Genomic DNA, 22,717 nt, shown 5'->3' on the forward strand with positions numbered 1-22,717 from the left:
GAAAGACGCAGAGAATGTGCCAAAGTGACTGTCGAAATGGACGAGTAGTTTTACGGAGAAACGATTATGTAAAAGGCAGCATACCACGAATCTGACGAGGGAATCTGCTGGAAAAACCTGAGATGAGGTTGTAAATTGTCGGCTCGTACTTCCGCTCATCTCTCCCTAATCGTCGTGAAAAACGGGGTGGAAGACGGCCGATTTCAGTTGCAACGCGCCACTTTTGTGATCGCGCTGCATCCAAGTGCGAGCGGTCGAAGATAGTCATGTCTTCTCACAACGCTGGTCTACTAAAACGAATGAATAGGCTTCTGAGGGGACCGTAATGGGTGCATGGAGAAGGGATATAACGTACCTCATAGGCACTAGAGCGGTTCCAGCGTTTTTCACGACGATTAGGGAGAGGTGGGCAGAACTACCTCAGATCCCAGAACCTGCAACTCCATTTCTAGATTTTCTCACGGATTTCCTCATGCTTTGCATTCGCATTCAATCGAAATCAGTAACTATGTGCGCTCGGTCTAAACGACCTGAAGTGCGATGCAGCAAGCAGTGCGGCTGAGATGGCGGTTTCAATCATGTTGGGACCGTTGTCAACTCCACTCCGAATCCAGAGTTATCAATGGTCCCATTCCGATAGCAACCACTAGCGCCACAACTCCGGTTCTTTCTCTTTCTTCGGTTCTTAACTGCAGCTGCTGGGATTGTTTCCGCATCTTCGCCTCCCTTAACACAATTATGCCCAACTTTCTCCATCTACAGCGAGAACTCACAAAGAATCCATTCATTCGTCATTACTTTATGTCCTGGGAGGCTAGACGTCTCGCGCAAACTGTTTATCGACACCGAGTGAGCCGAGTACCTGTCCTGCAGTTTAGCTTAAAAACAGGGTCTATTATCAAAGAATGCAAGCTCCCTTCAGGCATTTGACCTACATGAGTTGAGCGTTGGCAGTGTCCTGAACAACAACATCCTTTTGCAATAACAGTGGAACTTCCGCATTGACTGCACAAGTTATATAGCTGTTATGTGGCCAGAACGTATACTCAAATGCTTAATTGCGTTAAGTGTGAGCAGTGCTACTGTGGGCGGGTACACTCGGGACAAAATGACATGAAGCTCAAAGCGACACGGTGGAACATATCGGCTATGATCGAAGAGGACTTTTACTAGCGCCACCTATCGCTGCAGTTCGCCATGGTCCCACCGCGATCCGAACCGGTAGCTCTACCCCACTGCTTTGGGGGTATCATCGACACCGATGATAGATAAGGGGCATGGAATAAAGCACCGTTCGCTGTTATGGTTATTTTCGTGGAATAACCACTTGTACGGTCCAAGAAAGCAGCAGACAATGCTCTGCCCCCTCATTCTGTCGATCACATTGCTTACATCTGTTCTATTTACCTGCATTTATATAATAAATTAATTCCACTGAACCACCGTCTCTGTCTGTTCAAATAGGGTATTAAAAACCCTAAGTCTATAGTCACCCACTCTATGGTCTGGCAACGCCAGCCGTCATCAACAAGCTATCAGGAAGCCACCACCCGTCATCAACGCTCTTGCACCGAGCCGAACTCACAAACCACCATCAACAATCCACTCTCTCTCAGAGGAATAAGCTTAAAGAAAGGTAGAAATGAGTGCCTTACAATGTTTTACGTACTCTTACCTTAAGAAAACGAGGAGAATATCACAAACGAACTTTAATCCAAGAAAGGAAGTATGATCTCCGAATTTCAAACTGAGTAAGAAATGAAATTGGAACTTGGGCTTTCTGATCCTTATCATACAGCTAACCACGTTCACTTCAAGTATCTGCATAGCTAACATCTTTTGCTCTTTCTCTGTCCAGTTTTCTTCTCGTTTTTCCATTTGCTCTTGCATTGTTTTCCTTATTTAAATTGTATTTTTATTTCCTTTCTTCTTTTGGATCATCTCTGCCTTACTTGTCTTGTTTCTCCGTTCTACTTTTACCGTCTCACTTTCATATTGTTTTGTTTTATTTCCTTGTCTTGATTATTTTGTCTTTTTTCCCCTCCCTTTTAAAGTTGCATTTTTGTGCTTTTTCTTGCTTTTATGTCTACTTTATTCTTTTGTCTCCTCTAAAAGGCTTATGGTTCCAACTTTTGAATTTATGCAGCATGTTTTACGTGGTACCTTGTACCACTCGTTTACTTCATTCATGTTTGCTTCATTTTCGTATGTCTCACTGTTCGTATGTTCGTATGTCGAGCGAGTTGGACAGCGTAAATACCATAAATTAATTCATGGAGAAACACTAATTTTTCTTATTTCTACGACAATGTTTTAATCGCAGCATATCTGGGATGGAGATATTTGTCTCGACATTGTTCCGGTTTTTTAATGACTCTACATTTGTAACAGGAGCAACTGGATACAAAAGGTCAATGATCTCATGTAAACTTTACAAACACACAAGAGAATATCGATCTCGGTGGTAGATAACACTCGGAATAGATTTCACGTTACTTTTGTGACGTACGAACACTCGCCGCGCGGGGTAATATGGTCAAATATTGATAAGTCACCTACTAAAGCAATCCACTCAGGAAGCAATTCCATTGATTCCATTGATTGGTGTACAATCCGCTTATTAAAATTTTTTGATCCAGTCACAACGCGGCGACAAAAACGAAGGAGGCAGTGCACTTCGCAGTTTTATGCACAAACATTCAAGTTAGCTCTTTCTTCCCAACTATAGATAAAATTAGGGGATTTGTCTTACATGGATAACCAAATGTACGCATGCATTCACATGCAGCTTCATGTCGTTTTGACCCTACAATTATTCAGCTATTTCTTTCCATGAAAATGACTACACTTCACAAGGTCGAAGGATTCATTCTGCTGCACCTTTAAAATGGGATCTAAATGCAATCGAGGATAAACACGGCAGTAATAATATGCACACTGTGAGTAAAATATAAAGTGCTCAGTGGTGGTTTCTAAAATCTACAGTACCTTAGGTGCTCGACGTTGTGGTCGTGACCAGCCTGGTCAATCACCGGTCTAATGTTCTGCGAATCTCCTTCACAGTGCATTTTTATTTTCTAGCTCCGAAGTGTTTTCCTATTTTATCCCCTTTAGGCCCGATCCTTATTTTTCTTCTTAGAAAACTAATCTGATATCTGGCGATAATGTCGTCCGCCGATGACGACCGTCATTGGAATGCATTTCGTTCTCACAAAAGAGCCAGTCTGGAGAAACCATCACTAACACCATGGATGATCACGTCTCTCCAAACAACGAAGGTAAGATTGAAAATACAGTTCAGATAACTAGTTTGGTGATAGCTGGGATTTAGAACGCTTGATACTGGAAACGCAAAAAGAAGAAATATGTGCGGATTGGAAAGAAGTAGAAGAAAGAGGAAAAATGTAGTTGGGAGTGGGGGAGGAGTGGGGGACACTCAGTGGCGCCCTTATTTCCCGACGCTCTAACTTTCTTTTTTCTCTTAATAACTTTAGTACACATCTCATAGATCCCCTAAGACTAATGCTTAGGCCCTAGGGCCCTGAATGATTTGATGATTCACTTCGAGAAATAAGGGCGCCCTAGGGCCCTGAATGATTTGATGATTCACTTCGAGAAACAAGGGCGCCATTGAGTGTCCCTTTTCTTGGCCTCGCAACAAAGATCTTAGTAAAGCACGCTCACATCACGATGTTCGAGTTATCCCTTACAATAAATAACGCTGAGGAAAAGTATTAGGTGTATATTCGGGTCTAAACAACCTGATGCATGGTGCAATTGCGTAGCCGACTGGTGGGTTGGTGACTGGTGCATCAACGGTTGCGATCGGAGTGGAATCATTGCTAATTCCATTCCAATATTATATATCCAATAATTCCAAGACTGGACTGTGCAAGAACTGGAAGACATGTTGAAGATTTGAAATAGGCCATACTCAGATTTGTAGCTTATTAGTAGGAAGTTCCAAAAACGAAATAGAACCATTCAGGAGTGAATACACCGTAAACCACATCATAATTAAATGTATAGCTAGGACATAGTTACAACGCAGTTACGAAGTCATAGTTACTCGGGTCAAAACACTGCGAAACTAAGTGAAGTTGCCTAAGCGGCTGCGCCCCGAGCAGCGCGGTGAAGAAAGCGGTTGGGATCACGATGGGGCCACAACGAAGTGTAGCGATGAGTGGTGCTAGTAAAGGACCCCATGTTATGAGTTATTTCGATCATAATCGCTGTGCTTCACTGCACCCCATACGCAACCCCACCAAGCTTCATTACGTTTTGAATCGACTATAAGCAGTGTGCTGGGAAACATTGAAGATTTATCGAATATAATGTGGTTGAGTACCAAAAACTCCAACTTTACAATTTTTCAGCTGATGCTGTTCCTCGTATGCAACACATCTCTAACGCTCGGTGCAGCAATTTCAAAAATCTGGATACTTATACTTGCTACAAACCTCTGGGAAAAAAAGTATATATCAGATCCATACGCCCGCAGGTGCAGCAAAGTTGCTGGTTAGTTCTGTAGTTAGTTTAAAATTTTCCGGTGGTAACTCTCCCTTTCTGCCCTTCTTTCCTTCCTCTTTTTTTTATTTTGCTGTTGTTTATCGCGTCTTCTTTGCAGTAGAACGTACTCCACGTGCTGTAGCCGCTATGTACTTAAGCCTTATGTTAATTCAATGCGTTCCGGATGTGCTAACCGTATTCAGGTCCTTAATGCGTTTCCATAGCGGTGATAGAGCTGGTAGAGTCAGATTTGCAGTAAGTCTTTTTCTATTGTTGAACATTTAGGTTTAATAATAATAATATTATAATATTTAATAAATTAATAATATTATAATATTTAATATTGCGTGTGAACAGCTTTATGACTCACGAAAATTTCCTCGTTTTGTAACATACAAACCATTTGAATACCGAGATGTCCAATTTGTTTAGTTTGTCTTCCTTGAGTCTCTTCGCGCATTGGGACTGTCGCTACTTATCTTCACTGTTTTCCCACAGCTGGATTTGTTTCGGTGTTTGTGTCTATGTGCATGTTTCCCCATAATCACAGCTATACAACGACTCATGTCCACAATATCTGGCACTTTCAAATCTGGACGCTCATTTGGGACAAGAATGAGTAGGTTATGTTAGGAGGTTTCTCTTTCTCCGAAATTTCTAATAGGTTGTTTTTGAATTCGTGAGGCATAGATATAAGAAACAGATACTCCGCAAGAAAAATAAAGCTAGAAATTACTGGCGAAATTCGAATTCTGATTTCTTACACGTCATGAGTTATTTCATGTAGTAAAATATCCAGGCGAGTCAAAACAACCTAAGTTGTGGTGCAATTGTGTAGGTTGTTTCGCTAGTGGTGGAGCCCTGTCCAGCTCCAATCGGCTTGCGAAATGAGATCATTCCGTGCCACGAGTGTCCGCATTTGGACCATCGTATGGGCATACCGCAAGCGGATGCGTTGCGCCGCGCCTGGTTCGAGCGGGCAATAGTGTTCCTAGAGCGCTATCCCCGAATAAGTGCTTTTCAGCACTTTTGGGGTAATACCTTCGGTTCACTGTTTGTTTAGTTAGTTTGTAGTTACTTCAGAAGTTCGGTTCAACGTCGTTGGTACTTCACGTAAAGAGTTAATCCTACTATCCCTGTGGTAACAGCAATTGAAGAGCCTAAGTGGAACTATGATCCATATGCGTGGCGCTATAGCAACACAAAAGCACGTATCCGCAGATAGCGATTTAGCATCACGTTACTGTCCTACCGAGCCAGGCCCAGCGCGATGCGACCGCGTGCGTATCCCCATATGATGGCACATTTACCGGGATATCCGCACCATTTTAAAGGCATCACACCACGAATCTGAAGTGGTACGGATTTCAGGTGGAGTATTCGTATACGGGATCGTAGATTATGGAGAGGTGGGTGATTCCGTCCATTTCTTGCTAATTTGCGTAAAAAAACGGCCCGGAAGATGCGATTGTGCACACGGCTGGCGCCCCCCAATCGAACTCGTAGAAAATAGCGCGCCGCAACGCTCGAAGTCGTATCTTCCGGGCCGTTTTTTACGGCAATTAGGAAGAAATGGACGGAATCACCCTCCTGTCCTTAATCTACGATCCCGTATACGAATACTCCACCTGAAATTCGTACCACCTCAGATTCGTGGGGTGATGCCTTCAAGCGCAGTGCCCTCGCAACAGCATCACAAGTCTGTGATACCTTCATTTTATGTCCGTCTTTTGTTTTAGTCTTATCGATGGCCACCCTGCCTCATTTGCTACTGTTCCTAGCACTTTTTAGTGCTACCTACTTATGGAATGTGATGGAAACACCGTTTCAGGCATGCTCCTTCTCAAACTCTTGTTCAAAAATTTGCGCGAGGCTATCTTATTTCAGGGTGTGTGGGTCCTGCCATTTGGTTTGTTTTCGATTTCAATTGGTTTTTGGGAATCATGGGTGGGTAAGAGACACTCGGGTACAATATTTCATGAGCTATATCAGGTATGCAATTCGCTCCTGTCTGGTAACCAAAGTATTTCCATGCTGACTATTATGTTTGTTTTATTCTCTATTTTAAGGACAGCGTATCAAGAAATTTACGCAGCACGAAAACCGCAGGGTAAACCAGGAGTTCGGGTTGTGTAATAGATCACGGTAACGGGTGTGGCTACTCTCATCCTCCCCTAATCGTCATTAAAAGAGAGCGGTGTGGAAGACGGCGTTCTTTCCAACGAAATCAGTTGTAACGCAGCACCCTTGACGCGCTACGTCCACGAAACCAATGACTAGACTGCTGAGGGGAGCAGAATGTGTATACTTGGGTCAAACCGACATGGAGCACGGACAGTTGCATAAGCGGCTGCTCTCGAAGCGCCACGGTGGAGCGTAGCGGTTGGAACAGTGTAAAAGTCCCCGCTATTGCCACCCAGCTCTGCTGTTCGCAACCGTTCCACCTCGATTCCAACCGCTTTCCCCACTGCACCGCTTTGAGCGCATTCGCTTACGCAACTGTTCGTGCTTCATGTCGTTTTGACCTGACTATGGAAGGGGGGGGGGGGACGTTCTAACGTATCTAACGTACCTATAGCGGTTCCCTCACCATTTTGGAGGATGAATAGGGGAAGATGAGCGGAACCACGCTCGTTTCCGTAATCTATAATTAGAACTCAAACTCATAAGCTTTCAAGTAACGACCTACGCTCAATGTCAACGGAGACATAAAATAAGGCCAATAACAAGTTGTGTAGAAAGACCACCAGACCGTATCTCTCGGTTTCTAAATAGAATTGTGAGTCACCTACTACCAAAATTGCCTTCTCATCTATCAAGCAGTTCACAATTCTTTGAACGTCTTAAAAATGCCATATTCGAACAAAATTGTGTCATGGAGTCATTTGACGTGACGTCTTTGTGCACAAACGTTCAAAACGAACAGGCGTTACAAGCGTTATTTGAAATGCTAGATAGACACGGCCGCATAATGATCCTGATCAACGGATGCCTCCAGTGCTTTGGTATTTTTTATTTTATATATTTTTAAATGGTCAGGAAAATATTTCTCTCAAATAAGAGGACTTGCTATGGGCCAAAGGCTTGCTCCAGTTCTTGCCGTTTGCTTTATGAGCAGAATAGAACAACCAGTGATAGAACGTCTTCCACAGATGTACTGCCGTTATGTCGATGATTGCTTCATTATAATATCAACGCAATCCGAAATGGACGAATGCTTTAGAATTCTCAATGAACGATCACAGTACATAAAACTCACTTGAGAACAACCAAGAGATGGTTGGCTGCCTTATTTGAATGCTCAAATAAAACTAAACAATGGCATTGCAGGTGTGAAATGGTATCGCAAGGAAAGCTCGAAAAACTGATAACTGATAAACGCTAAGCCAGCCCATCCTAATGAATGAAAAAGGCAATTATCCGAAATATGGTCAAGACAGCAACAGCAATGTGCACAGGGGATAGAGAACGGGAGGAATCACTAAAACTAGCCTCAAGCACAGCTAGTTCAAACGGTTACTCGAGATCGAAATCTAACACCCAATCTCGAACTACACACAAGACAGTGAAAATCCCACGTGAAGGTAGAATTCCTTTGTGCATCCCCTTCGTCTCTGACTTCTTAACTGCTGCTATAAACCGGACTCTTTTGCGAGCACAGCTGGAAGATGATGTTGTGTTGGTGAACATCCCGAACGACAGCATCAAGCGACAGTTAGTTCGCAATAGATTCTACGATAGGCAATGTGTGTCAGAATGTTGCGTTGGTTGTCCATTCGGTAAGACCGGTGATTGCACGAATATCAGAGTTATTTACCAAATAGAATGCCTAACGTGCAACGCCATTTATATTGGAGAAACTGGAAGGATGCTGAACGTGCGTATCAAGGAACATTTGGCTGGTAAAAGGCGAGGGAGTTCGATGACACCGTTAGGGAGCCACAAAAATGATAAGCATGATGGAAATGAGTTCGAGGTGAAATGTACGATATTAGCGCACGAGAAAGAAATATCTGCTAGGAAGGTATTGGAAGTATTCTGGATTTTCGTCAGGAATCCGTCCATGAATGATAAAAATGAGTGCTTATCAACTACCAATGAATTCTTGCCGTTCGTAACAATCTGTGAGCTATAAGATTGCCCCACATGCGGTTCCTTAACGTTATCCTGACACCAGTACTTAAGAATACTGCATAGTGCGTAGATCTCATTCGCCTTGGTGAAAATCGTTAAGAACGCGGTGGTTTACCAACCTCGCTAGTAGGTGAAACTGGTCAGTTGTTTTCCTTTTAAAGGTCTTGCGTGGTGTAATTGGAACGATATCGAGGTTTGGCGAGGAGAGAGGAGGAGTTTGATGGGATATGCATGGTATCAAAGACCTCGAACTATTTTCAGGCCTTTTAAAAAGACGAGTTTGTCGAAACGTCAGGCCAATAAAAAATTTTCACCTAAACTTCGTTGGCATAACAAGAAAAAATAAATACAGATCTCATATGTTTTCCATGGGGTTTCCATACTACGTGAATTTTATGATATGCCGCCTTTGAAGGTGAAATACGGTCTAAGGAAGCTAAATGTTTCCACGCGTCTCGTGATAGCAGTTACAAGGATTATCATTGTGATCGCAATTATGGCCTATGCGGCGCAAGGTCGAGTCAAACCGTATTTGTTCTTCAATGTTCTTACGTCGCACAGCTTCAGATATAAACAGACGTGAGCTTTCGGATCATATTTTACGGTTTTCTTCTGCATCTTTTTTTTCCAATTCTATACTATGATATCTGTTCTTATCAAAACTTTTTCCTGCAGGTTTTGAATTGCAGAAAGTTACTTCTCTTTGCGTTGGGAATTGTTGTCTTGAATTTGTCGTTACGTGGTTGCGCACGCTTTCTTGCCGCCATTGGTATGAAAGCATTCTCCATTCTTCATCCCGTTACTATTGTCCCGGCCGTTGGATATGCTATCGTTGCATTTATCTGCAATCAACGAGTCTGCGGTATTTCTATGGTAATACTAACTTATAACGTTTAGTTCTTGCATTTTTAACTTTTCTTATATCTTTGCAGTAGCTACTGATCAATTTTTACACTTTCTTTAGTTCGTGTTTTTTTTTTTCGTTTTTTCTTGACTTCATCTTCTGGTTGCGCACAAATCGAGTGATCCTTTCTCTAAGTTCCTCGCGAAACTTGGTCTGAGATGGTGCTGCGACCAGTGGGGAAGACAAACACGACCGTTCGACGATTGGTACATCTGCATGATCTGGCTAGCAATGGGTGCATACCGCGGGTATCAGTTTGTGTGCCAAAAGTCGTATGATAAATATGATGAAGTGTGAGTACTTTTCTGCTTTTCTTATCCAAATATACTCTATGAGTTTTGTTGCAGTGTCGACTCCATGCCACCCGTTTCTAACGGATTTTGTATTGAACAATCATTAGTTGTGTTCCACAACTCGCTAAGCAAAGCGGTAGTACATTGTAATTCTACACTTATAATCGGAAAACGACATGAAGCAGGGTGCATTTGCGTACGCGCTCGAAACAGCGCGGTGAAGGCAGCAGTTGGAACCGAGGTGGGACCATTGCAAACTGCAGCGATGGGTGTCGCTAGCAATTGTTCCAGTACGCTCCCAACCGCTCCACGGCACTGCCTCGAGAGAAGCCGCATACTGCACCGTGCTTCATGTCGCTTTGACCCTACTATACTTTCGAATTCGAGATATATGTTATGCACAACTTTCTTGTTCCATTGGTAGTGAATTGTTGTGCTGAGGGAGACGTCTGAGATGAAAGATAGGTTGCTCACCAGCTGCCAAAAGAATAGTCAAATGAGATGGTCGTTTCAGTGCTTAAATCTTAAGTTGATCTTAGTGAAATGCTTGATACGTCTTGATTTTCTTTATTTCTTTGTGCAAAAACAGCGCAAAATTTCCGAAAATAAACTGTGCTTTGTTCCCACAAAAGAGCAGTGTCAGTTTTATCAGTGTTCGACTTTCTCAGGAGCCTGCTTTGGATATAGATGATGACCATGGCGATCCATCGGATGAGTTACGTGTCCGGAATGATGAGGTCAGCTAGAAAAAATTCATTGGCTTGTTCGGCCGTTAATAACAAGCTGATATTAGGTGGACAGAACATTAACTCTATACATGTGTGCAACGATGTGGCACGAAACAGCAACGGAGATGGCACAAATGCTGCGAAGTATACTTAAGTAAGATTTGAGCGTTCAAAGAATGGTTAATAGTTTTTTACATTTGTTATCATGTGAACCATCTTGACTTTGTTAGCGTTTACGAATATGTTAATGCTTCATAAGTATAATGCTGTAGACTTGATGAAGAACATGCCCGTCGACTAAGTACGAAAAAAGTCGACCAACTACGGTTTCGTCTAGAAGGTTTGCTCTTGTGTAACTTAGACTTCCCTTCAAATATGTTCTAGTATCTCATACTATCTACAACTGTCATCAAGGAATAATCCTGTATCCTTCGCAGGTCACATCTTTTTCGATGACGCTTGGGAAGATCAGACTGAATTTGGTATAACTAAACGTGTCCCCAACTATTTCTTCCACACATTTTTTGACACGCTCAGTGAATTAACTGGGTAATGCTGGTCACTTGTTCGTGACTTGGTGAATTTGTTTGCGACTTGAATTTTTTCAGTGAATTTGTTGATGAATCTGGATCTACAATGTCTCGAATCTTGGTGAATACTCCGTATGGAGGCAGAATGGTGGTAAGATTACCGGCGGGTACGTTACTGTTCGTCCACATGAAGGATAAGAAGTTGATCAGACATAAAAAGAGGTGGAGCCAAGTGGGTTTCCCTTCGAACCATAACGTTTCAGCTTGGGAAAGTTATCATATTTCCACTTTTCGTTTGTACTGAAGGTTATGTATATGTATTATCTGCTTGGACACCGTATTATGGACTCACCGTTGAGCATCGAAGATCGTCAGCAAATGGCTGACAATACCTTCATCCTGGCCATCGATGGAGATTCGAAATTTGAGCCAGAGATACGCGCCTTTTTTTTTTGAGGATTCTACTCAAATTACGTAGTTACAGAAAATTACTTCTGCTCTAGTATAATTTCGTATGTTAGTTTAGGCTGTTATGCGTCTCTTAAACTTAATGAATACGAAAAGCGACATAGGATGCGCTTGTGGGCGAATTCATCCCATAGGATCTGGTATGCATCTTGTTTCGGCTTATCAAAATATATTTAAAAACTAGAGCTCCCGAGTTTACTATATCATGGTACTTTTCTTCTTTCCTGTTTTCTATACTGCTAATGCTATACTAGATCCAGAAATTTTCGTTTCCGTGATATATACAAAAAGGGCAGTGTGTACAAAGATTGGATAGTGAACATTGTTTTGTTCTTTTTGAGTAAGTTAGGAAGACGATGTCCTGTAAGTGTGGTCAGTGAGACCCTTTCTTGGTGTATGCTTGGTAACTTCACTTCTTCCTTTTTTTGTAGAGAGATCCTGCAACTGCAGGTAGGTCTTTGAAAAAAGTTTGCTGCATTTTCACAAGGATTCGTTCATATCTATTTTGGATGGTTGTTTTTTTTTCAGGCGTAATGGTATGGTATCAAAAATTTGAGTATGCGATTGCACATTGGTTTCAAAAAGCTGCTGAACATGTGTTCGGATGTGTGCTGTGTGCGCCGGGTTGTTTCTCACTGTTTCGTGCTTCAGCTTTGATGGACGATAATATTATGCATAAGTTAGCTGACTTTTGGACAGATTGTTTTGGCAAAATTCTGCACGTTTACTTTTTGCAGATACACGAAGACAGCTCAAGAGCCGCGTCATTTCGTACAGTATGACCAAGGTGAGGATCGATGGCTTAGTACACTAATGCTAAAACAGGTAAAATAATTGGTTTTGCTCTCTTCTTTTGTTTTGCACGGCTCTCGTCAACAAGGGTTATCGTATCGAATACGTTGCTGCGTCGGATGCAGAAACCTATGCTCCGGAAGGTTTTGAAGAGTTCTTCAACCAGCGGAGAAGATGGACGCCTTCGTCTATAGCAAACACTATTGATTTACTGGCCGACTACAAGGTTGCGTTTAAGTTACAGTACACTAGTACTAGTTAGCTTTTACGATGAGTGTCTTGAACTCCAAGTTCAGCGAGCTTCCGAGAACAACGACTCCATATCAATGTCCTACATAGCCTATCAGTTCATAGTGATATTTTTCTCCATGTTGGGACCAGCTATCATGTTTTGTATGCTTGTGTTTGCACAGGTGAGTCCCAGGAGTACATATTTGTATGTTTAGATTTAAAGAATATATTTCATGTATATATTAAACCTATTCAGTTGTGACTAATTCGACTGATCACCTACTGCAGGAAAGATCACAGAAATTAGTCTGATAGCACATTTCTTTGAGTTCTCTGACCTGAATTCTGATATTTCTACCATTTGGGCTTATTTGAATGTAGTTAGAAAGCAGTGTGCTGAATCCTGATCTCTAGAAAATTGAAGTGATTCGGTTGCTGTCGCCTTAAAACTGATTTGTACATAGATTAATGGAGTCGGGCAGGTCGAACTAAAACAATTTTTCATAAATCTTGATGAGCAGTTCTGAGTGCAGGTACCGCTTCGACTGGGGCTTTTCACTCTACAAAATCAATGCCTCCATGCGGGATCGAACCACAGACCTTCTGTTTACAAGACAGACGCTCTGCCACTGAGCTATAGAGGCTCACCAACAACAATAAAAATGTATTATTCTTATGAACTTATGAACTGGCAATTAGTAAAAATGTTCTGAAAACTCCATGTACAACATTCAGTTAACTTCGACATGATGATTCAGTATTTCTCTTCTTAAGTTAAGTCGATACGAAGTTGTAATAATCTTTCATCCTTAGCTAACGTTTCGGCAATTTCGCCTTCAGATCTCGAAAGCGAGAGATCGAACGTGATTTTGCGATCAAACACCCTATCCGCTCAACAAAGGGAATCCCGAGTTTCGAGATCCGTTTTGTTGTAGATAATTCTTCTACACAAGAAATTGCCCCCATGCAGCACTGAACCGCAGATCTTCTGTTTACGAGAGAGAGACGCTCTGCCACTGAACTATAGAGGCATCATTATTGCAGTCGGGTCGAAACGACATGAAGCACGATGTGTCTGCGTACGCGCTCAAAACGACGCGGTGGAAGCAGCAGTTGCAAACTGTAGCGGTGGTGCCAGCAAGGGTTCCAGTACGCTCCTAACCGCTATGCTCCACCGCTCCGCCTCGAGAGAGTCGCGTACGCAATTGCACCGTTCTTCATATCGTTTTGAACTTACTACATATACATTATTAACACCTAAATACGAAAAAAAAACTGAAAACGAAAGAGCTGAAAAACTAATTTCCCGAGCAAAACTGATGCCTCCATGCGGGATCGAACCGCATACTTTCTGTTTATAAGACAGACGCTCTGCCACTGAGCTATAAAGGCATAAAGTAATATAAGTGAATATATCCCTTCCAATAAGCAATTTTCGATCGAGACAAAAACGTTGCGACCCACTGATTAAATGGTGCTGTTCCTAATCACTGTGTTTTTGCTCTTGAAATCGAGTTTTTGATAGCAAGGTTTTCCTAAATATTGTTGCCTAAAAGTGTTTGTGGAGAAAAAAAATGACCTGTAGTGTCGTTCTCTCTCATGAAGAATTCTAAATCAAAATTCACAGCACTGTGTTTTCGAAACTACTGGCTTTGACAACGAAAAAGTGACACTAAGCAAATTAAAATATCCCCAAGAGAGCTGGAACCATTTACAGGCTACCCAATGTTTCTGCTATACAAGCAAAAGCGATAAAGACACTTCCTCCCAATTTCGGACTTCGGATGATGTATTTATGTGATGAACGAAAGAAAAGTATCTAATTCTATCATTTCGTTGCATGCTTCCAACCAATTTTTGAAAAAAAAAAAACTTGTTTATGCCTCCATGCGTGGACCACAGGTGCGTATCGTTAGGTACTCGCAGCCGATTATCTGCAACCGGATAAGTGCCTGCAGAAGAGGCTGTCGGTAGGCCAGAGCAGGCATATCTTGGGCTACCTGTGATCACTAAGCCACGCCCATCCATCACCACATCACTGAGGTCATGAGCAATGTTTGTATTGCAATTACGTGAGTTGCCTTCTACGAAGGTTCAAAAACAAAAGAACAAAAAGGCAACAACTTAGCAACGTAGTAAAAGTTAAAAGGTGTGAACCGAGAACCTGGTTTTTGAAAGATGTAGATGTGTGATTGAAAAAATTGTATAGAAGATATGGATGTATATTTGTATTTATACGGACTAAATCCAATTAAATCCATGTAAGATACTGCAGTAATTTGTGAAATTTCGATTTTTTTGCTTTACGCAAATAAAACGTACAACTATTTCCTATTTCTAGTATCTCGTGTGCAGTCGTTCGATATATCTTTATACGTGAACGATCGATACTCCATATGGAGGCAATAGCGGAGATAGCGTGCCCCTGCGAGGCATGTTTCGCACCTCATTAGACGATGAGAATCGCTGATGAAGGATGTAATGGGCGGGGCATGAGGCAAACGCAGCGCAGTGCTCTGCTGACATTGCGCAGCGCAATTAACGATCGCCGTTGCTAATCGTTTTCCCTAATGATCGGCTATCGCAGCGGCTGTGGGTACCTAACGATCGCCCCCGTGGACCACCGGCCTTCAATTTACAAGACAGGTGCTCTGCCCTTGAGCTACAGAGGCTGGCAGCAAAATTAACACTTGATATTTTTTCTGTAGGAATTACTACGCAATTTCATATACTCTAGCAAAATTCTGTCAAATTTCGCTTATCTGTTCAGCTACGTCTGCTGCCCATTTTAAAAACTTGTGTGTTCCTAATAAAAACTAAGGATTAATTCCTCGTGATAACAGACTTTCTGTCAACGAGGCAGACGCTTTACCGCTGAGACATAAACACATTTTAACTTTTTCTTCTTCTTCTTCCTAGCGTTTGTCCCGCGTTGTTGCAGGGTCCGCTTTTCTGCTTCTTGTCTTCCATTTGGTTCTATCCATTGCATCAGCCGTACACAAACGTGCATCTATCATATCCAGCTTCACACGGTCTAACCAGCGAATCTTTGGCCTCCCGCGCGGCCTCACTCCTGAAACGTCGAGCTTCAGAGCGGTTTTGGCAACAGAATCTTCCTCCCGCCGCAATACGTGACCAAACCATCTCAGTCGCGCCTCCTTCATCTTCTCAGTTATCGGGACGACACCGAAGATGGAGCGCACAGTGTCGTTGGATACTTTCTCTTTTAGCGTCACACCTATCGTCCACCTCAACATCCACATCTCCATAGCGTGCAGCACTCTTTCCAAGGCTTTCGTTGTCGGCCAGCACTCGCATCCGTAAAAGGCAACAGGACGCACAACCGTCCTGTAGATCTTCGACTTCAGTCGAACAGGGACTTTCTTGTCGCACAGTACCCCTGTTGCCATTTTCCATTTCATCCATGCAGCATTAACACGTGCTCGACCTTCTTGACGAATTGAACCATCCTCTATCCTTGGTCCGCACTCCATGTACTCAGTTTTTGATGTGTTGAAGCGCAATCCATATTGCTGCAACTGATCCTTCCAAGACTGCACTTGTTTCTGAAGATCATCTCGAGACTCCGATGCGAGCATGACATCGTCGGCAAAGAGTAGAGTCCACGGATGCTGCTTCTGGATTTCCTTCGTTATCGTGTCCATGCACAGTATGAACAGCAGAGGTGAGAGGGATGAACCCTGATGAACCCCTACTCGTACAGGGAATGGCCTGCTTGTTCCAACAGCACATCGTACAACGCTGGTAGGCTTCGCATAAAGCAGCTTCGTCCACCTCACATATTCTTCTGGTACTCTATGCGACCTCATGGACATCCATAACAGCTCATGTGGGACACGGTCGAAAGCTTTCTCGAGATCGAGAAAAGCAAGATGCACACTGCGGTTCTTCTCTCGATGTTTCTCCAGGAGGATTCGGACAGCATGGATAGCATCTATACTGCTGCAGTCCTTCACAAAACCGTACTGGTTGAGTGAAACGCTAACAATTTTCCTCAGACGAGCTTCCAGGACACGCTCAAAAATCTTCATCGTATGGCAGAGCAGTCGTATAGGCCTGTACGAGGTGCAGTCAGCAATGTCTCCTTTCCCTTTCCAGACAGGCACGGTCACGGAAGTTTGCCAAACGTCTGGAGTCCGTCCTTCTGCAACGATCTTGTTAAATAGAGTTGCGAGCCACATGGGCCCTCGATCTCCTAGCAGCTTCCAGATATCAACAGGTATGTCATCAGGACCGGTTGCCTTGTTCGACTTCATTTTTGCGAGGGCAGCACTGACTTCGACGGCAGTAATTGGTAGAACAGGACCCTCGACGCTGGGAACGGTTGGGATGGGAGGATGACAGAACTCTTCGTTACACAAGTGATTGTAGTACTCTCGCCACCTCTCCAGGATCTGACCAGAGCGGCGCAGAACGGCTCCATCAGCTCCCTTAACGATCTTGGTGTGCTCCATATCCAACGTTGAGCGATGACGTGCTCTGACTAAACGATACACTGCCCGCTCGCCTTCTCTGGTATCAAGCATGTCGTACACAGCCTTGTAGCGGTCCGACTTCGCCTTGGAGACTGCCTTCTTTGCCTCCCTCTTCGCTGCTAGGTAAACACCCCGGTCTTCAGGCTGACGCGTCCTCCACCAGAGCTTATACTTGGGCTTCTTCTCACGAATTGCCGCCTGAACTTCCTCGTTCCAAAACCACGTAGCCTTTTGTACCTTTGGCTTACCTAGAGTCGTCTTTCCCAGAGTGTTTTCCACGGTCAAGCGTATAACGCTGGAAGTAGACAACCACATTTCCTCCACACTACGAGTAGGGTGGGGAAGTGTAGATGGGGCCACGGACGCGAAAAATACCTCCTTTCGATCCTTCAGATTCCACCATTTGATGCGCTGTGTTTCAGTCCTTGGATGTCTCTTCCTTGGACGGGAGATTTTCAAGTCCATAACGAGCAGATGGTGTTGGGCAGCGACATGATCTGTAGGGATGACTTTTGAATCCTGCAGAAGTCGGCGATCTCGTCGGCGTAACATCCAGAAATCTATTTGTGTTTCACGACCGCCGCTGGTGTACGTGATCAAATGCGATTTTCTTTTCCGATACTGCGTGTTAGCAATGATCAAGTCACTTGCAACAGCATACTCCAGGATTCGCAACCCGTCGTCGTTACGAGCTCCATAGCCGTATCCACCATGACAACTCTCGAATCCGTCTTTCCGGGAACCGACATGTCCGTTGAAGTCTCCTCCGATTAAAAGTACTTCTTCGCTTTCCAGAGATTGGACGTACTGCTCCAGATCTTCCCAAAAGCACGCCTTCTCTTCTTCACTACAGCCCATCTGTGGCGCATAAGCAGAGACGACTCGCAATTCCACTTCTCCTGTATCTACTTTTACAGCCATCAAGAGATCCGATAGTCGATCCACCGCTGTGACGCTATTTCTAAACGACTCGTTCAATATGATACCAACGCCGTTGCGATTTGATGTGCCGTGGTAGATCAGCTTGTAGCCATCGCCTAATTCCCTTGCCTTGGAGCCTTTCCAGCGAGTCTCCTGTACACAACATATGTCAACACGGCGTTTTCTGAGACTGTCTGCCAGTTCATGACTTCTTCCAGTAAGCGTCCCAACGTTAAGTGTTGCCAAGCGCACTGGATGTTGCTGGCGATGGCGGACTAACTTCTTTGGCCGGCTTCGTCCTCTAGCCGGTAGCCCTCGCATATTTGCCACATTGCCCGGGCGAGGACAATGCGCGTCGCTTCTGGGGTACGCCCTAGCTTCTGAAGAACACATAGTAGACATTAGCAGTATGACGCGACGGGGGTGTTGTCCTCGGTCGGCTTGTCGCACTAGCAAGCTAGCAGCCTGGCACCGGAATCGTCGTACTACCTCCTCACTTAGCTAGCCTGTAGCCTTGGCCCAAGGACCGGGCTACTAGCCGGACACCTTTGTGGCATGGTTGAATCTGCCGAGACGAAGTCTCGCCACCATAGCTGCCCGACGGCCAGGGCCACCGCTGCGCCGCTTTGAGGCGTGAGGTAGGATTTGCAGCAGACATAAACACATTTTAACGTTTTTATAAAAGTTCCTCTTAAATATAGGATTATTGCTTGGGGAATGTTATGATGTCTGTTTGGGGTATATGGCTGGTGAATGCCAAAAAAATGTTAGAAGAGAATTTCTAGATGTTAAAAGATCACTTTCACATATTGTATACCTGAAAAGTGAATCTCTCCATGCGAGGTCGAAGCACAAACCTATTCACAAGACAGACGCTCTGCCATTGAGCTATAGACGCATGCTTCGATATTAATGCCGCAATTAATTTAATTGAAGTTAAATTTTAACACATCGCGGCGTCATATTCCAAGGCGGATAAAGTTATAGAAAGAGCAAAAAGAGATCATATAGAAAAAGAAATAGAAGTCCAACAACAAATATAGCAAAAAAAGGGAGTGTTAAGACAGAAGAGTTCAATATTTGAAGCAAAAATGCTACTTCGGGGTAATCCACATCGTTTCGTCCCTTTTATTTCGGAAAACAAAATTTTCTCCTTTCTAGGTGGCTGCATTTGGCGTAGACTCGGCCAAGATGATGGTTTACAATGGTGTTCCCATCAGCCTATTCATAGTTCTCTGTTTCACCACTGAGTCCAATGTACAATTGTTTTATGCAAAAGTAAATGATTTTTCCATTCCTTTTTTTCTTGGACATTTTCCTAACTTCTTTCTTCTCGTTTTCTCTTTTTCCGGTTACTAATTAACTTCCAGCTAATGTCCATAATCTACGCCTTTGTGATGCTTGCGGTATTAATTGCCACGGCTTCGCAAATCGTTCTGGAAAGTGAGTGAATGATTCCATTTCATTTTATTTTATTGACACAACAGCTTGTTGCATTTTTGAATTTGATTTTCATGTGATTCTAGCGGTAATTTCACCTACTTCAATGTTCATAGTGACTATGGTGTTGGTGTTCTTCATAGCCGCTTGTTTACACCCGAAAGAGTTCACGAATATAATCTATGGTAAGATGAGCCGCAACAACAGTTTTAGGGTCTTCAAGAAATAAGTTGTGGGTACTGTAGGTATCGTGTTCTTCCTCATGATTCCTTCCACTTACGTATTTCTGACGCTATATTCGCTCATCAACCTCAATGTCATTAATTGGGGAACACGTGAAGCTGTCGCAAAAGCTACCGGGAAGGTGTGTTAGCGCTTTGATTATTTTTAACGCATAGTTGGAAACATGACAACTCACTTGGTGCAGCGCTAGAGGTGACCCTTCCTGTAGAGGTGTTCAATTTATTTAAAGGTCGAAACATCTTCAACATTTGAACGATGGCTACGTCGTATCGGTGAAGGTCCTTGGTCCGCGCTTTGTCCAACACTCCGTGCTCGACCTGATGAAGCTTTACAACTGATTGAAAGGAAATTAGAGCGAATGGAACGCTCGGTCGCTAATCTGAAGGTAACAGACAACTATTTACATTTTAAAAAATTCGAAAAGTTTCAAATGATGGCTAATATTTGGTCAGAAAGGCTGCGGAGATGAAGCTAAAGCTGTGGAGCAATTGAAGAAGATCGCAAGAGAAGTAGATGAAGCTGAGGGCACCAGCGATGTTGGTTAAAAAGATGCATATATAACTGTTGGAACGAATTATGGCTCCTGCCCGCTTAGGTTGTGGAAATCCGGCGACCAGTAACTGAACCGGAACCTACGAGAGTAGTCGATAAATATATGTGGATGGAGGTGGATTACCTACAGGTAGAGAATACAGTCGGAGAATAGGCCAAGTTGGTTGAAAATAATTGTTTTGAGGAAAGTCACAGAGTTTGCTTATTTATTTTTTCGTCCATTAATGAATCATTACGCATATTCTATGTACACGCACAATTAGAGTAGAGTAATCAGTCGCAGTATTCACATAAGCTGATAGTTGTTTGTTAGGGTGATTTCCACAAGATCAGATTATCCCATCTTATTATCTAACTGCAATTCTTTTGTGATCAGTTGGGGTGACCTTTTTTCCTGGTTATTAGACGGTTGCCAGTGTAATTTGTACATTTCCACGTTTCTGCACCAACTTCAGTTCTGTGAACGTGGGCGTCTCAAAGCAGCAGAGGAGCAGTTCTGGAGCCAACTTATTGAGGAGTATTTGAAGGTTAGCGTCCTTTCAGTTGTTTTACGTCACCATTCTGTTTTATTTGGGTGGTGTTTCATGGTTTCTGTGCTGGGAATTTCAGCCAATTGAATCCACTGCGCAGCAACAAAGTGCGATTGCCGAAGGTCTTGCCTCACTGCGCAACAATATCGCGTTTGCAATTATTTTGGTCAACGCACTACTTGCCCTTGCGATCTATCTGATCCAAAAGCATAAGAATGTTCTAAGTATCCGATGGACGCCGTATCGTAAGTTCTTATTTTTTCCAACAGGAGAGCTATTGGATGCCAAGTTCCTTTTTTTTAAAGGTGACTTCAAGTGGACCAAAATGAACGAAATGACTGGTCAGTACGAGGAAACTAAGGATCCGTTGAAGATTGATCCACTAGGGATGGCTATCATTGTGTTTTTGCTAGGTATTCTCGTCGTACAAACAATTGGTAAGATTGCCTACGTGTCCTTTATAATTCTACGAGGAGCTATTTTTTTTGTGCTTTGAAGGTATGCTCATTCATCGTCTCAACACCATGGTCGGAGCTTTTCAAGAGGCAAACCAACTACATGATTTGGTACCAACACTAAAATCCAATAAAATAGAAGATGAAAGGATTTTGACTGCTGGTGGGCTACAACGCATTTGTCAGAAGAACTTTTTTGCTGGGAAGATTTAATTGCAGCCCGCCAAATGATAGATACAACATCGTATGCAATGAGTCACGCCGCAGATGGTTACACAAGGCACCGCGAACTTGATGTAGATAACGATACTGTTCTGTATAAACTGCAAAGGGCACGACTTGCGAAGCGAATGCAAAAAGCTGAAGAAAAGAAGTAGAACTTGAGAGATTTGTTGTTCTTGTAGGTTTTAATTTGTATAGATTTCAAGTATAGATTTCTATTGTCTTGATGATTTTTAATATAGAAGTGGTCTACAGATTTTAATACACGGACTTTCCACAGTACTTACCATCGATTTACCATCGTGTTTTGATTGTGATTTCCGTACGTTTTAGTTGTTTTTAAATGTTTTTTTAAATGATCTGTGGATTTTTTTTTCTGAATATGAAGTATGAATATTAAAACAACTACTGCGGTCTCAATCTCATAGTTGAAACCTAAGCACTGCAAAACGGATGCCTCCATGCGGGATCGAACCACAGACCTTCTGTTTACAAGACAGACGCTCTGCCACTGAGCTATAGAGGCACATTACCAGACAGACCCACGTCGTATGTGAGGATCGTTACTGTGAAAAGTTAACAACAAGGTGAACGCAATGGGGACCTGGTATATATATATATATATATATATAAAATGTATGTGTATGTTGCTCATAAAGTTAGCTTTAACCAGTAAACTTGATCTTCCTTTCGAAAATTTCTATTTTTAACGAAATTTGATGCTCTATTTTTGCAAAAGACAAGTTGAGATGGCTAACTGTATCGCTCGAAACCCATAGATGTTCCAACTAATAGAGCCCACCTAACTAAGGATTAGATCAGTACTTATAATCCTTGCATTTGTTTGTTCCATTGTTTGCGCAGTCGATGTTTTAATACGAATGGGTCTCAACACGAAACCTTCAGACATACTGAGATGGCATCTAGCTGCATCCACTGGTCTTAACGGTTCCATTCTCCTGTCTTCTTTGTGTATTTCTGTCCTCCATGTGGACACGGTGAAGGTACTTCTCTCCTTTTAGCTGTTTACGGGATCGTGAGGATGCGTGAGTGGCTAATCTTACCGCGTCCAGTCGTCGCAATTAAGGAAAAGCGATGCGCACGCAAGGAACTCGTCGTTTCGTCGCTGTCGGGAATGTCTCTTCCGAACCTTCGAACCCGTCTGTCCACTCAGTCGAGTGCACTGCGGATAGCTGTGTGTGTCTGTGGTGTGCGTATTGTCTAAGCATACTTCTTCGATCTTGTCGCATTTCTCCAGTTTTGCAATTC

General features: G+C 43.1%; 7 protein-coding genes across 11 annotated transcripts; 5 read left to right on the plus strand and 2 right to left on the minus strand.

The window, feature by feature from the left end:
* Positions 1-1,500: 1,500 nt before the first annotated feature.
* On the plus strand, positions 1,501-3,181 carry RB195_001842 (uncharacterized protein; the record flags this gene model as incomplete). Of its 2 annotated transcripts, none has more annotated exons than XM_064198808.1 (4): positions 1,501-1,636; positions 2,821-2,939; positions 2,994-3,062; positions 3,140-3,181. In XM_064198808.1, 4 exons carry the CDS (start codon positions 1,501-1,503, stop codon positions 3,179-3,181), a joined length of 366 nt encoding a protein of 121 aa, XP_064054688.1. The 2 variants fall into 2 exon arrangements, with proteins under 2 accessions (XP_064054688.1, XP_064054689.1); XM_064198807.1 differs by having other exon boundaries at positions 2,994-3,088; positions 3,140-3,152.
* Positions 3,165-11,554, plus strand: RB195_001843 (uncharacterized protein; the record flags this gene model as incomplete). Its single annotated transcript, XM_064198809.1, has 16 exons — positions 3,165-3,278; positions 4,377-4,518; positions 4,628-4,764; positions 4,942-5,128; positions 6,249-6,340; positions 6,397-6,501; positions 9,059-9,222; positions 9,333-9,516; positions 9,683-9,840; positions 9,895-9,976; positions 10,509-10,577; positions 10,634-10,722; positions 10,841-10,908; positions 11,006-11,117; positions 11,177-11,330; positions 11,405-11,554. The coding sequence occupies 16 exons, from the start codon at positions 3,165-3,167 to the stop codon at positions 11,552-11,554; spliced, it is 2,007 nt and encodes a 668-aa protein (XP_064054690.1).
* On the plus strand, positions 7,937-8,644 carry RB195_001844 (uncharacterized protein; the record flags this gene model as incomplete). Its single annotated transcript, XM_064198810.1, has 1 exon — positions 7,937-8,644. One exon carries the CDS (start codon positions 7,937-7,939, stop codon positions 8,642-8,644), a length of 708 nt encoding a protein of 235 aa, XP_064054691.1.
* A 76-nt stretch (positions 11,555-11,630) lies between the features above and the next one.
* On the plus strand, positions 11,631-13,750 carry RB195_001845 (uncharacterized protein; the record flags this gene model as incomplete). 2 transcript variants are annotated; one of them, XM_064198812.1, is made up of 6 exons in its annotated part: positions 11,631-11,706; positions 12,095-12,245; positions 12,304-12,391; positions 12,447-12,584; positions 12,655-12,771; positions 13,634-13,750. In XM_064198812.1, the coding sequence occupies 6 exons, from the start codon at positions 11,631-11,633 to the stop codon at positions 13,748-13,750; spliced, it is 687 nt and encodes a 228-aa protein (XP_064054692.1). The 2 variants fall into 2 exon arrangements, with proteins under 2 accessions (XP_064054692.1, XP_064054693.1); XM_064198811.1 differs by lacking the exon at positions 13,634-13,750 and adding an exon at positions 12,846-12,851.
* Positions 13,751-15,504: 1,754 nt separating this feature from the next.
* On the minus strand, positions 15,505-18,399 carry RB195_001846 (uncharacterized protein; the record flags this gene model as incomplete). Of its 2 annotated transcripts, none has more annotated exons than XM_064198813.1 (1): positions 15,505-18,399. In XM_064198813.1, the coding sequence occupies one exon, from the start codon at positions 18,397-18,399 to the stop codon at positions 15,505-15,507; it is 2,895 nt and encodes a 964-aa protein (XP_064054694.1). The 2 variants fall into 2 exon arrangements, with proteins under 2 accessions (XP_064054694.1, XP_064054695.1); XM_064198814.1 differs by having other exon boundaries at positions 15,505-18,327.
* RB195_001847 (uncharacterized protein) lies at positions 17,330-18,327 on the minus strand (the record flags this gene model as incomplete). The annotated part of the gene is made up of 2 exons (XM_064198815.1): positions 17,330-17,380; positions 17,461-18,327. 2 exons carry the CDS (start codon positions 18,325-18,327, stop codon positions 17,330-17,332), a joined length of 918 nt encoding a protein of 305 aa, XP_064054696.1.
* RB195_001848 (uncharacterized protein) lies at positions 18,355-21,603 on the plus strand (the record flags this gene model as incomplete). Of its 2 annotated transcripts, none has more annotated exons than XM_064198817.1 (13): positions 18,355-18,372; positions 19,168-19,284; positions 19,377-19,449; positions 19,533-19,631; positions 19,692-19,810; positions 19,919-20,074; positions 20,142-20,225; positions 20,285-20,371; positions 20,697-20,768; positions 20,851-21,016; positions 21,077-21,208; positions 21,270-21,389; positions 21,446-21,603. In XM_064198817.1, the coding sequence occupies 13 exons, from the start codon at positions 18,355-18,357 to the stop codon at positions 21,601-21,603; spliced, it is 1,401 nt and encodes a 466-aa protein (XP_064054697.1). The 2 variants fall into 2 exon arrangements, with proteins under 2 accessions (XP_064054697.1, XP_064054698.1); XM_064198816.1 differs by lacking the exon at positions 18,355-18,372 and adding an exon at positions 18,729-18,755.
* Positions 21,604-22,717: the final 1,114 nt, after the last annotated feature.

Source organism: Necator americanus, chromosome IV, assembly GCF_031761385.1.
Source record: "Necator americanus strain Aroian chromosome IV, whole genome shotgun sequence".
Taxonomy (NCBI): domain Eukaryota; kingdom Metazoa; phylum Nematoda; class Chromadorea; order Rhabditida; family Ancylostomatidae; genus Necator; species Necator americanus.